The sequence below is a fragment of the Manihot esculenta genome, chromosome 5 (assembly GCF_001659605.2).
Source record: "Manihot esculenta cultivar AM560-2 chromosome 5, M.esculenta_v8, whole genome shotgun sequence".
Taxonomy (NCBI): domain Eukaryota; kingdom Viridiplantae; phylum Streptophyta; class Magnoliopsida; order Malpighiales; family Euphorbiaceae; genus Manihot; species Manihot esculenta.
In genome coordinates, this window is record NC_035165.2 from 6,943,333 (window position 1) to 6,957,363 (window position 14,031).

The following is a 14,031-nucleotide window of genomic DNA, read 5'->3' on the forward strand; positions in this document are numbered from 1 at the left end:
GTCAATATTAATTAATAGCTCTTAATTTTTCATCTATGTATTTCAACTTTCATATGTAGAGCAGATTTAATATTAAGCTTGAAGGTTAAAAAAAAAAATTAAATTACTATTTTAGATGTCATTAACAACTACAATTTGAAAAAAACTGTTTTATTATTTTAATATTTTTATAATTAGATTATGTTACAAATAATTTTAAATTATTTTTTAATATTTTCTAAATAATATTTTTTTAAAAAAATTTCTTAATAACAACTCTAACAACCATGTTCAACAAACTCTTAATTACAAATGAAGAAATATAAACTATTAATGGTTTCACATATTTTCTTGATTGAAGAAAATTATTCTCTTCAACTAAAAACATGTGTTCGCAACACTTTGTAGGTTTAAAAAGCAACCATGACTGTTCAAAACTATACTTAGCTTGGAGGGTCTGGTTTTTATTTATTTATCTATTTTAATGGAGGAGTTTGGACTTTTAAAAAAAAAAAAAAAAAAAAAAAAGCTAAAAGGAAGAGAGATTGAAAGTGTTAAACTCAAAACCTTCTGATTTAATTTGATGCAATTATCATCAGATTAGAATCGTCGTAAGTACGACGAGATCGTTCAATTGGAATCAAATGTGTTTTCATCATAGTCATGCTAACCCACACTTGCACAGACACGTCCAATATAATTTGTTCAATATTTGACGTATGCAGAACAGGACACAGAATTTGAAAATGTCCACTTGCTGAGAAAAAGCAAATTACACTTGTTTTGTAGTCAGGTATCCTCTGATTTTGGACGCACTCTTGCTTTAGAATGCAATTGTACTTTAACAGGCTGATTACAGCTAAGATTTTAGGCTGGTGACTTGCGTCCAGCATAAGTTTAACATGCACCAATGATTTCAATGGACTCTGAAAAGAGAAAGATGCTTTGGATGTTTGGTAGGTGATGCAGCTCAAGTAGATTTCACTGAAAAGCTCTTGATATTTTACATTCATGCTCATCTACTGTCCTTTCACTGCCTCAGGCTGCTCAAGAGACGAGAGCTTGTGATCTTAAGCAGCTATAAAACAAATTCATATATGCCTTATTATTTATAATTTGATTAACATTTATGCCATTATTGCAAAGTAGAATCACAAACTTTGAATTGATCATATTAAATTCTATTCATGGAAGTGCAGACTTCAACGATTTGGTTAAATTTTCTAGTTCCTTCAGCCCTTCTTGGGGAGATTTTGCTTCACCCAACAGTTTTACCAAAGCACTACCAACAATAACACCATCAGCACCCCATGCTGCCATCTGTGAAACAAATATCAGCACCTCATCCTGCCAGCAGGAAAATCCATGGCCATATATGTCAGAGGACTAACCTGTTTCACATGCTCAGGTTTTGATATGCCAAATCCGACTGCTACGGGCTTAGTTGTTGCCTGTCATGGCAAAAGTGGAGGAATGAGGCAGATTTGATTCAATCCATTTGCGTTCAAGCATAAATAAGTGGTAACTAGTGCTAGAAAATATTTACTTTAATCGTCCTGAGTAATTGAGCAGCTTAGATTTATTCATCATGCATCATGCATCCCAGTAGATGTTATATTTTTTCTTAGGCATTGTATTTGTCAGTTGATTTGCAGTTATTTATTAGGATTCTTGAGTTGAGAAGAAAATATAAAGCTCCTGATAGAAGGAAAAGATTGATGAACAAATTCTCCCATATACATGTGCGTGTTTGTAGGTATCCAAGAGGCCTAAATGTTATCTTTGTGGGTTTAGTCTTGAAAAATTACAAATTTCCTATTTAAGAATGGGTTATTCTACAGAAGTTTGGAACTTTCTATACTACAGCCATTTATAAAGACAGACCTCTTTAATATCCTGCAGAAGGGCTTGTACTCGGTCACTTATAGATGCACGGGCACCCGTAACTCCAACTGAACTCACCTACAACTCCAAAAGAAATGGGTATGTCATAGGAGATGTAAAATCCAAACGTATTGTATCCTTTTTATTATTACAATTCAACTGCGATAAAACTCTTAGATGGACTTACAAGATACACAAATCCTTCTGATGCTTCAACAATGGCTTTCATTCTTTCTATAGGAGTAGTTGGTGTTGTAAGAAGTACCTAACCACCAGCAATTTGGAAACGAGGAGTCAACTAGATTCATTTATAAAGAAGCAGGAAAAAGATTAGAGAGCTTGACTTGTTGTTTTAGCATAAAAGCTTAACAATTCAGACTTGCAGAATTCACTATGATGAAAAACTATACACTCTCCAAGAAGTATAGCATCCCTGTCCTCTTACATCAATCCCATGAGCCTCTTATCTATTCTCATTCATCACAACAGTGTGGGAACATGGAAAAATAGAAAAACTCCAACAGGAACAGATGTACACACTTGAGGATACAATTTTTCAATCAATTTAAAAAAAATTGGAAAAACAGAAAAAATAAAAGATTTTTATTTCAATTCATAACAGTATAAAACAAATACCGTCCATAAATATCCATGTTTTCAAATTTTTGTTAAGTGGTATGCTCATGAATATTAATAAAAAAAAAAAGACATATACTAAGTCTAAGTGAAAGACAAACCAGTTCAATATTATTTTTGACAGCTTCCTTCCTCAAAAGTTCAGTTTCCTCTAGAGGTACTTCTGGAACAATAAGTCCTGAAAATGAGTGCAGAAGCATTTAAATAATAACATCATACAACACCCAGGTTTCACGTGAAAAAAATAAGAGAAAACAGAAAAGACAATACGGGAATCACAATTGAACCATATTGACAAGTGATTTTCATTCCCCACATCATTCAGGTATAACAAATACCATAGCACAAGCCAGTTTTGCCATTCTTCAAGAAAACACCATGAAAGACATCTGAATTGATTTAAGGTATTGCAAAAGCAACCCAACCAAAGCTTGTTTACAATGTAGGAGTAGCTCAAATCACACAACAAGACACGAAAATGAAAACAGCTTGAGCCTCAAGCACTCAAAAAAGCTAACAAGAAGCTAGCCAAGGATGGAGAAATTGGTGTTGAATGCTAAGAAAGACAAGGTAATGTTTGATCTGTATATATTTTAGTGACTGGTCATACACTTAACAGTTAGGTATGTGAGATCCAAGTTGCATCACCTTGTTGCATTTAAGAACAATGGTATAGTAAACCACACAGATTTGACATCCTTGATGTTAAGAGATACAAAATCTTATGCAGATAAGCCGTTTCTATTACCTTGTACACCAATTTCTTTTATGGTGGACATGTACTTCTCAATTCCGCACTTTAATATTGGGTTGTAATATGTAAATAAAGCAATTGGACAGGTCAATTGTGGAACCACCTGTACAATGAATAATGGAAGCAGTCAAAGGAGAATTGAAACAAAGATAAAGATGCAAGAAGCTGTAAATAGAATAAAAGTCTTCCAATGAAAAAAACTTGACAGCTGCTGTTGGCTTTATGCCTATAATAGTGCTTTTCAACAATAAAAGTTCGAATAACCATAAATCAATCCAACTCAATGCACGGTATCATATGATGGTCTCACCTCCTTCAACATTGATGTTATTGCATCAAACTTGGTCCCTCTTGCCAAGGAACGGCTAGCCGCTGCCTAAACAATTAGAGAAACCGTAAGGAAATTGTAAACAAAAATTTACACAATGAATGGCAAAGAATCCGTCAGACCTGAATAACTGGACCATCTGCCAGTGAATCACAGTAAGGAATACCCAGTTCAATTATGTCAGATCCACAGGAATCCAGCACCTTCAAGGCTTCTGCTGTGGTTGAAAGGTCAGGATCACCAGCAGTGATATATGAAATGAGTGCCACCTTCACACAAAGGTATACTCTTCAAAACAAAATTAAGAGAGATTAAAATAATTTTCTTCCACTTTCCCCACCAAATGAATCCTAATGCTATTTCTCATTCTTAACCCCTTCTTGCTCAAACCTCAAAAGAAATCCTTTTGGACATTCCCAAAATAATGTTCTCTGTTAAATAACCTTAATTCTGGCGGTTCTTATATAAAATTTGGATCCAAATAACAGCACCTTAGAATCACTAGATTAACTAAACCTCTTTCCACAGCTAAATAAAAGGAAAATCGGATGGCTAAATCCATATTTCATAGAGATTAGCCTGATATACAATGATGAACCGGGTTTCATTTTTACCTTTTTCAACAAATTGCAATGCACAATCAAAAAACTAATGAAAATGTGCAATATTTTCCACAGCAAATTATGCCCTGTGGGCAAACTTGCAAGGCCATCAATTAATTAAACGTTTCATGTTGATCAGTTGTCAATTTTATCCAATTAAGCTCTTCTTTTATTCCATGTTTAGTTACCAACAACCATAAATTCAAACGAGTAAGCCATTGATCTACTCAATTCATTTCTGACATCAAGGTGAGTTCCTCTCTTCTCCAACCAATTGCACGCTACCCCTCCGTACTCATAAAAAAATAAAAATAAAAATCAATTCCTACCGAATAACAGAAACATACCCATGTTAGAAACAAAGAAACTAAGAAAAATAACGAGGTACTTACTTTGCCTTGTTTTCTCAGATTGGAGAACGTCTCAGATAGACCAAGGCTAGGGGCTTCTGTCAACGCAGCCATTGGCGCGAACCTTCTGGTTGAAACAACAGTAGGTTTCCCATAGGGGCATCGAAGAAGGAGATGGGTCTCCGGCTTCTTGAGGTGGAGGAAGCTAGCTACTGTTGATATCAGGGGAAAAGCCATTGCAAACAGAACACGAGCGTTTTTTTCGCAGAGTTAGGTGCCTACAGAATGCCTTATACAGGTACAAAGCCTGGTCACTGATCATTGTCAGTTGTCGCTGGCGGCTGGCGGCTACTGGGCTTTTAAAATTTTGGGTAATTTATAGGAGGAGGACAAAACCCATAGCACAGTCAATCACTGAACTTTTGTGTAATAATTTAATTTAATATTTAAAAATAATATAATTAATTAATTTTTCTGTTAAATGCTTTTTACGAATTTCTCTATTTCATAAAATAAACACCTTAAATCAAATCATAAAATATAATCTAAACGAATTCTTAGAAAAATAGTATTATACGTGGCATTATTTTATTATTTGCTATTGTCCATTTTAATAATTTTTATATATTTTTTATCAGTGAATAAAAAATTATCATTCAAATTTAAAAAGGAAATACAATCCATAAAAACTTAACAAAGCCCCTAGGCCTACAAGAAAACAAATCAACACACGCTAAAAAGGTTCATGCCCAAAAAATCAGCATCAAAAGGTTACCAAGGCCATAAGAAACAGCTTAAGGAAACTAAACCCTAGCACCCCAAATCTTGCTAAACGCACTCAGACCCTGCTGAAAATCAAACTGCGTGCCGTTGCCTGCCTCTGATGGGAACACCGATCAGGGACGGGTTCGCACTAAGGCCATGAATCCCTTTAGAACTTTTTAAGATTATTTAGATATGTTCAGGTAATTTTTTTTTAATTATAAATAAATAAAAAATTATTAATTTATTTTTATTTACAAATTATATAATTAAAATACTTTTATATTTTATAAAATTAAATTCTTTAATCTTTTTATAAAAAAATCAATTAATTTATTTTAAATATTTATATTATTTACTCTATATAATTTTAACTTTATATAATATTTAGTATATATAAATTTGAATATATATATTATTTAATTTTATTAAATAAGGCCAAAATAAAGTGACATAATTATTTTAATAAATTATTAAATAATTTAATATTATAAAATATGAAAACATTCTATTCAAGTGATTTTAATATAAAAACAAAAATTAATAAAATTTTTAAAAAATAACTCGATAATAATTCTCTTATAAATAAAATCACAGCTCAAATACTAGTTTTATATCAACAATTTTACGTTTTATATTTTTTCAATATGGAAAATGTACTAATATAAAGTTTCAACTTCAAAATAAAGTTTCAAACTTCAAATGTACTTTTGTTTAAACTACTTATAAAATAAGGATTCACTCATTATTTATTTTATTTTTATATACTTATTAAAAAGTAATAATTATTTTTATTTATTTATATTTATATCATTGAAATTATATATTAAATTTTTTAATTTATGAAAATAAATTTTAATTTTTTTTAAAAAAATTCTATTAATAATGGTTAGATTATTTAATGAATTTAATAGATTATGAGTTAGACTATTTAAAAAAAATTAAATATAAATAAAATTAAGTAGTATTTATATGGATAATAGGTAAAGTTATTCAAAAAAATTTGAAAAAAATTTATGCAGATAAATTGATTTACTCACAATATATGAATTTTTTTTTGTTAATTTGACTCCTAATTTTAAAATATTGTTTTTAATATATATACATAAAATTTTTTTAAAAATGAATAAAATTAGAGGTTGTACATAAAATAAAATTGAACCTTGATTCAAATTTCCGAATCCGTAACCCATACCGATCATCATTGCTGGCAATATCAACTCAAAAAAAAAAAAAAAAAAAAATCCCTTCAACAGCAATCTTGATGGCCATATAACGCTTACTGAAAAATAAAAGGGGAGAAGGAGCTTTAAGCCCTCAACACCAACGTCCAGATCGAGCAAAGGACCAGGCCATAAGCCGAGGAACACACATGCAGCCAGATCGGAAAAACCAGAGGGAGGCTGGTTCTTAAGGGAGATGAAAAACGTCCTCAGTCGCACCATGTCCTCTCAATATACATTCAGTTCCACAGGATTAGATATTATTTTTAATAAATATTTATTTTAATAGTATTTTTTTTAATTTTCAAATATTAAAAATGGTTGTATCATTCAACATGTCAATTTAAAATTAGCAGCAAGAATTGCCTACAAATATGGTTAATGCAGGTGGTGTTGAATGAGGAGAGTAAATATTTTGGATTTGAAGTATTTGAAGTGTTTAAAAATGTTTTGCTGCAGAGAATTATGAGATTGAAAATAAAATGGGGATAAGTTTTATAATACTCATTATATTCTCTTATTTGTATAGAATCTGAATTATTACTATTCCAATCTATTCATAACTATATCTTTTTAAATAGATATATATATGTCATATACCTAATAAAATTATATTTTATATGTGTTTTTGGTGATAAATCGGTGATTTAAGCGATGGCTGAACACGTATTTGTTACTGTTAGCATTAATTTGGTGGAGAATGCATAGGAGAACGTATGGCTTAGTGGACGGACTGATGCATGAGTTGGAGAGTGCAAAAGAGAGTAACTGGGGCCTGAGTAGGTGGGGATCGTCGGGGTGGTGGTTAGTCGATGAAAGACTTGGTGGGTGGGAATAGCGGTGGTCATGAAAGAGTATCAATAGAAATAATAACATATTAATAAGTTAAATTAAATTAAATTTGTTATAAATTTATCGATAAAGAAGCCATCTAATTAATAATATAATAATAAAAAAATTAATTTTAAATATCACTAAAAAATAAAATAAAATATCAATGATATTAAACTATCAATTAAACTATTGATATTGTTTATAAGTACAATAATATTTTAAAATAATGATAAAAAATAGATAAAACTAGCAAAAAAATTATTGAATAATTTTCACTAATTTGATTAATCAAACTGCAGTATTGTAGATGTGATTTCAAATTGACATAAAAATTTTGACACAATTCTTTTTATGTTAAAAATTTTTAATTCTGACCTACCTAAATCTTAAGAGAAAAATACAACTGAGTAGACAAGGATAAAAGGCTGATTAAGTTTCTTAGTTAAGAAATAGAAAGTAAGGGAGAAAATGGAAAATTTTTATACTTATTGTAACATATGAATAGTTTACATGACCAAGTGATTGTTACCTTTATTTTAATAAAATAATTTTAAAAGTTACCATTACCATTTAGTATTTATAATATAATAAATAAATAAATTTATTTATTTACTATATTTTAGAAAATATATTAAATAATTATTGTAATTCTGAAAACTCAACTACAAACTCGTTACTTTTAACACTGTTAAGAAATGAAATCCTAATGTTTAATTCAGAAAAAAAGGACACCTATTACACAGTTTCAGTTCAATTTAAAAAAACAAAATTGATTGATTACTTCAGTTTCAAGTTCGATTAATTCGGTTCACGGTCTAAATCATAACTACTCTCAAATAATGGCTTTAATATGTGAAAGATTACGTGGTAGCAAGGATGGAGATAACTAGAGCCAAAGCCCTCCTAAACTTTTTTAGGATTATTTAGGTATATTTAGATATTTTTTTTATTTTAAATAAATAAAAAATTATTATTAAGTTTTTACATTTTTAAATAAATTATTAATTTATTCCTATTTAAAAATTATACATTTAAAATAATATTTATAACTTATAAAATTAATTTTTTTCATTTTTTATAAAAAACAATTAATCTATTTTAAATACTTATATTATTTACTCCATATAATTTTAACTAATATATATAAATTTAAATATATATACTATTTAATCTCGCCGAATGAGATTAAAATAAAGTGATTAACTATTATTTTAATAAATTATCAAATAATTTAATTTTATAAAAATATTTTTCTCGAGTAATTTTAATATAAAAATAAATTAATAATTTTTTTAAAAATAATTTAAAAATAATTATTTCATAAATAAAATCACAACTCTAAATATTATTTTTTTGTTCTTTTCTAATTTAGAAAATTTAATTTTAATATAAAGTTTTAACCGTATACTATTTTTTTAACTACTAATAGAATAAGTATTAACTTATTATTTAATTTATTTTTATACACTTATCTTTTATCATTATAAAATAATAGTTATTTTTATTTATTTATATTTATATGATTAAAATTATATATTAAAATTTTCATTTATGAAAATAAATTTTAAATTAAAAAATATACAGTAAATAATGGTTAAATTATTTAATAAGTTTAATAGAATACCAATTAGATTATTTTTAAAAAAATTTAAATGTAAATAAAATTAAATAGTATTTATATGGATAATAGATTAAATTATTTAAAATATTTTAAAAAAATTTCTATATAGACAAATTGATTTAACTCGCTGATGTGATTTTTTTAAACTAATTTGATCTCAATTTCAGAATTTTAATTTTAATATATATAAACATCGAAAGATTTTTAAAATGAATAAAATTTGATGTTATACCCATAAAATAAAATTGTACCCAATTCAAATTTATGGATCCTGTCACTCTGTGGCGGAAGGATTCAAAGATGCTTGGGTGTTGGATGTTGATGAAACTTTGTCTCCCTCATTATGCTGATCACGTTATAGGTAAGGAATGTTTTGGGGTTTGGATTTTGTTGAATGTCTCCTCTGCTTGTTTGGATTGTTGCATTTTTTTTCTTGAATTTTGTATTTATTGATGCTGAAATTTTCAGCATGATTTCCTGTTTCATTCCCGTTCTCAATTTCCATCCCCTCATTCGTCCTTCTGCACTTGCATAATTTTATTTTTAATGATGCTGAAATTTCTCCTCCTTCTTCCATCTGTCAGTGCATGTATCATCTGCATGTTTGGGTTGTTACCGTTTGCGTTGTTGTCTTTTTTCAATTTATTGCTGATTACTGAATTTCTGATAAATACGGTGTCATTTCAGTGATTCAGCTGGGGAACAGCAGGAATAGCCACTCGCTCAACTATTAAAAGACAAAACTGCCCTCCAAAAAGGGCGAAAAAATTTTACCTTCTCCTCCGATTGCCCTCCAAATTGTGCATAATCACAAATTACCATTTCAGACAGGTCGCCGTTACAGTGAAAAGGGTACTCCTTCATAGTGATAGATAAGAAGATGAGAGATTTCTGAAAAACCCAAAACCCTCATAGACAATAGAGAAAACGAAGAACGATGGCTTTGGAGCGGACGCTGTTGTCATTCTCCACTTGTAGTAACATCTTCCTCCGAGTTCCAGGGAACCCTATCTCAAACTTCCGAGGCCCTGCGTTGTCCCCAACCCACTTTCCCTTTTATCCACGGGCAGATACTGAACGATTTAGCTTTATTCGCAACTTGAGATGCTCGGTTCATTTCAGAGACAACCACTTCAATCAGGTAGTAGAATATGCTAAACCGGCGGAGATTCCATGGAATAAGGAGCTCTGTAACGCAGTGCATTTGATTGGTATTGTTGGGACCCCTGTCGAAATCAAGCACCTACCCTCTGGCAAGGTCCTTGCATGGACACGACTCGCCGTCAGGAAATCCGCCACGGAGACTACATGGTAATAATGGGTTTCTAGAGTTCTGTTTTGAAAATTTGCTTGCTTGGTGTTTAGATAACTATTGATGCATTTCTGTATTGGGTATATCAATTGTGTAGCATTTGCGATACCCTAAGGCTAGGGAAGGTATGAAGAGGTTTGAGATAAGGAGAGATTTAGACTTTAGATAAGAATTTGTTTAAGCATCCCAATTATGAAATTTGAAAAGCTAGCGAAGAAGAAGAGAGGGAGGAGTAACTGAGATATTGAAGTACTGCGTCTTAGTTCATAAAGGAAAATGTATTTAGTAGTATAAACCATTAGATAGCCTGTTTGGGTTAGAGGGTTATAGCTACAGAAATGAGTCAATTTCCTTCTCATTGAATATCACTTTATGTACTGGAATTTACTTTATATATTATTCTCTTTGTGCTATCTCATGCTGTTTATGTGTATCCGATTGTAGTACACATGCTTTTTCCCGTTGCCTGCTTTCCTCTGCTATTGATGAGGAATTGCTTTCATGACACTCTAATTACGTGATAGAATATAAAAAATGGTGCTAAATCGAATCCTTACAAGGCTATTTGGAAAATGGGAATTGATATTTCACAGGATCAGTTTGACGTTCTGGGATGAGCTGGCAGAAGTTGCTTCTCAGCATGTTGAGAAAGGCCACCAAATATATGTTTTTGGTCGATTGGTTTCAGATGTAGTTGAAAGTGATGGCGGAAAGCAGCAGACCTACTACAAAGTGCTTTATTCATGACCATGCGCTTATTTATTCCTGCATTAGTTGCACAAATGGATTGTTATTTTTTCTACCTCCTGCAGGTAGTGGTCCAGCAATTAAATTTGATTGAGAAGAGCTCTGTGTCATCAGCACTATATAATCATGATTCTGATAGCACGGTAGCAAGTAAGTCATGTCTTTTATGAAACATGGTCTCAAATAGAACAATGTAAAATTGTCACATGCATGTTGTCTGATATTTAATTGCTTGAAGGTCGAAAGTTCGGGAATAATGCTGCTAGTACAGGCTCCACAGAAGAACTATGGCAAGCGTTTTTTGCTAATCCTTTGGAGTGGTGGGACAATAGAAAGAACAAGGTAGTTCTGTCTGCAACTTTGCTTAACATTGGAAAATGGCATGCACATATCATGTATTTATACTGTAACATTATTTCCATGCGATGCATCCCATAGTCATTAAAGAGGCGCGCCTCAGGCTCCAGGTGCACAAGGCTCAGAGGTCAGCGCCTTGACACTCCCCAGACAGGTGATGATTCAAAAGCACACCTAGGCGAGCCAAGGCACACTCAGGCGCGCCTTGCGCCTAGGCTCGCCTTGGCAATACAGACACCCTATTCAAAGATGGCTGGCTATTTCATGCTTTTCTTTAATATTAAAAATTAATTTTAATTTATTTTTATTGTGATAAAAAAATATTAGGTACTTTGAATTACTTTTATAACAAAAAATTCATTGTTGATGTCATTATATTATCAAAGAGAATTACATACTATTGTACAATATTAAATTTATATAATCTTTTGCTGCTATTAAATTAATTATTATATTATTTATAAATATAAAGATAAATCACAAGTAAATAAATATAATTTGTAATTACAAATTTTATTATATCATCAAAGTTGAAAATTCTATAATTATGAAAGTAGATAAACTTAAATAATTATCTTGTATTTCTTTAATTTTAATAAGTATTAATATTTATTTATTTATTTATTGCTTTTTCGCCTTGTTTCGCTTGGGCTTGCGCCTAGACTCCAGGACCCTTTGGCATCTTAGTGCGCTTGAGCCTTTAACAACTATGATGCATCCTTGTCTGCATGCATATACTGGCAAAATGTTTCATGAATTAAGATATTAGTTCACCTTTATTATTCACATTTTTGAAAATATAAATGCCATTATAGACATGTATGAGGATATGGTCACAAATGTAAGAACAACGGGAGAGGTATAGACAAGTTCTCTATAAAAGTGTGTTTAAATTTGGATTAGCTTTGAGTCCTCCTGTTTTGGTTGAGTTAACAAATTGTATTCTAAATGGCATCTCGGGGGTGCAAGTTATTTGCCAACTATGTTATCTTAATGGATGAATCTAGTGAATAGGTTAACCAAAAGTTCTATTTGTGGAAAAAGGCTTTTGAGAGTTTGGGTTTTGGCATAAATAAAAGTAACACAAATTAATGCATTGTGAATTTAGCTCCCTGGGAATGGATGGAGATGAAATTGATTAGCTGAAGCTTTGGTACTATAATGTAATCAATTCAAGTATTTAAATTTTCTGTCATCCTGATAGCGTAGTAAATGATTTACAAATTGAATGTTAAGTTCTATAAATTGTGGTGAGGCTAGCTTTGTTGTATGAGAGTGAATTTTGAGCATCTAAACTACAACATATCCACAAGATGAGTACAATAGAAATACAAATGTGAAGATGAATGTTTGTTAACACAATAATGGATGAGATTAGGAGTAACCATGTACTATAAACAGTGCATTTAGCACACATTTCGAATAAAATAAGACAGCATTAATTAAGATAGTTTGGTCATCTCCAATGTAGAGTATTGAGACTACGGAAGTGTGATAAGTCGGTGGTAAGAAGTGAGATTGGAAAAGAGGAGACTAAAATGACGTATGTTAATGTGAAATTGGTTTCAAAATTTCAAATAGAGAGAAATAGTGAAAGAGATTTATGTAGCTGACCTGACTAATTGAGATTCATGAAAACTATCAAAATTCTTTGCTTTAGAACTTTGTTTGCATATCTTATATTGAGTTCAAAGCTCAAAGTGATTCAGGTATTATAGGTTACGTTCAACCATCTGTTGCTAATCCAAGATACTTCTTTCTATTTACAGAGGAACCCAAAATATCCTGATTTCAAGCATAAAGATACAGGAGAGGCTTTATGGATTGAAGGTAAGTATAATCCACCCTGGGTGAAGTCCCAGTTAGCAATATTGGACGAAAGAATGGAAGCCTTTCGTGATCAAGATTCTAGGATGGATGTAAATGCAATTGCTGGTGATGATTTCATGCCGTTTTAGCAATTCGTGGTGCTGTTGACCTATATTATTGCTATGTGCTAGAGTGTATCTGCTTTTTTGAAGGCCTTAGTAGGCTTTTGATTGTATAGGCTGCAATGTACAATCTGTTGTATGCAAACTGTAATTCTTCATAGTTTTCCAACTTTATGGAACACAGATTTTCTTGTCACTATGTTTGCCCACTCCTTTCCCTTACATGCACCACAGAAATCAATAGTAAGCTGCCAAAGCACATTGCAAAGACAACTCTTGTTATGAAGTATTTGACGGTTTGAGCTTCTACGGTTAATTTGCTAATTTTATTATAATTTTGAATTAAAGGGTAGAGGTGAATGGATGGGCTAGAGGTGGTAACAGCCTATGAAATGTGAGGATTGTGTTTACTTGGGTTTGGTCCAACTAGTGTTAAAGGCGTTAGAAATAACTTATTGGTCAGTTGGCTTTTGATCCTTAAAAACCCTTTGATTTTATCTTTTGTATATGTGGCTCTCTCAGCACTCTCTTTCAAGGCTCAAGCTGCAGCTGAGAGACAGACGGAGGATCTGCTTTGATACTATATTACAATTATTTTTGAATTGAAGGATGGAGATGAATTATGGACGGATGCAAGAGTCCATAAAGTGCCCGGATTGGGCCTACTGAGACATGGACCAATGACTATTAAAAGATTAGAACTTCAGAACT

The 14,031-nt window shown here is 31.2% G+C and overlaps 2 protein-coding genes across 2 annotated transcripts; one reads left to right on the forward strand and one right to left on the reverse strand.

The window, feature by feature from the left end:
• Positions 1–1,049: 1,049 nt before the first annotated feature.
• On the reverse strand, positions 1,050–4,890 carry LOC110614711 (tryptophan synthase alpha chain). The gene is made up of 9 exons (XM_021756349.2): positions 4,576–4,890; positions 3,704–3,850; positions 3,564–3,629; positions 3,248–3,356; positions 2,601–2,677; positions 2,051–2,128; positions 1,864–1,941; positions 1,371–1,430; positions 1,050–1,299 (listed from the first exon to the last, which is right to left on the reverse strand). Exons 1-9 carry the CDS (start codon positions 4,768–4,770, stop codon positions 1,165–1,167), a joined length of 945 nt encoding a protein of 314 aa, XP_021612041.1. The 5' UTR covers positions 4,771–4,890; the 3' UTR covers positions 1,050–1,164.
• Positions 4,891–9,752: 4,862 nt separating this feature from the next.
• LOC110616193 (protein OSB4, chloroplastic) lies at positions 9,753–13,516 on the forward strand. The gene is made up of 5 exons (XM_021758541.2): positions 9,753–10,284; positions 10,879–11,017; positions 11,098–11,182; positions 11,271–11,374; positions 13,159–13,516. Exons 1-5 carry the CDS (start codon positions 9,911–9,913, stop codon positions 13,345–13,347), a joined length of 891 nt encoding a protein of 296 aa, XP_021614233.1. The 5' UTR covers positions 9,753–9,910; the 3' UTR covers positions 13,348–13,516.
• Positions 13,517–14,031: the final 515 nt, after the last annotated feature.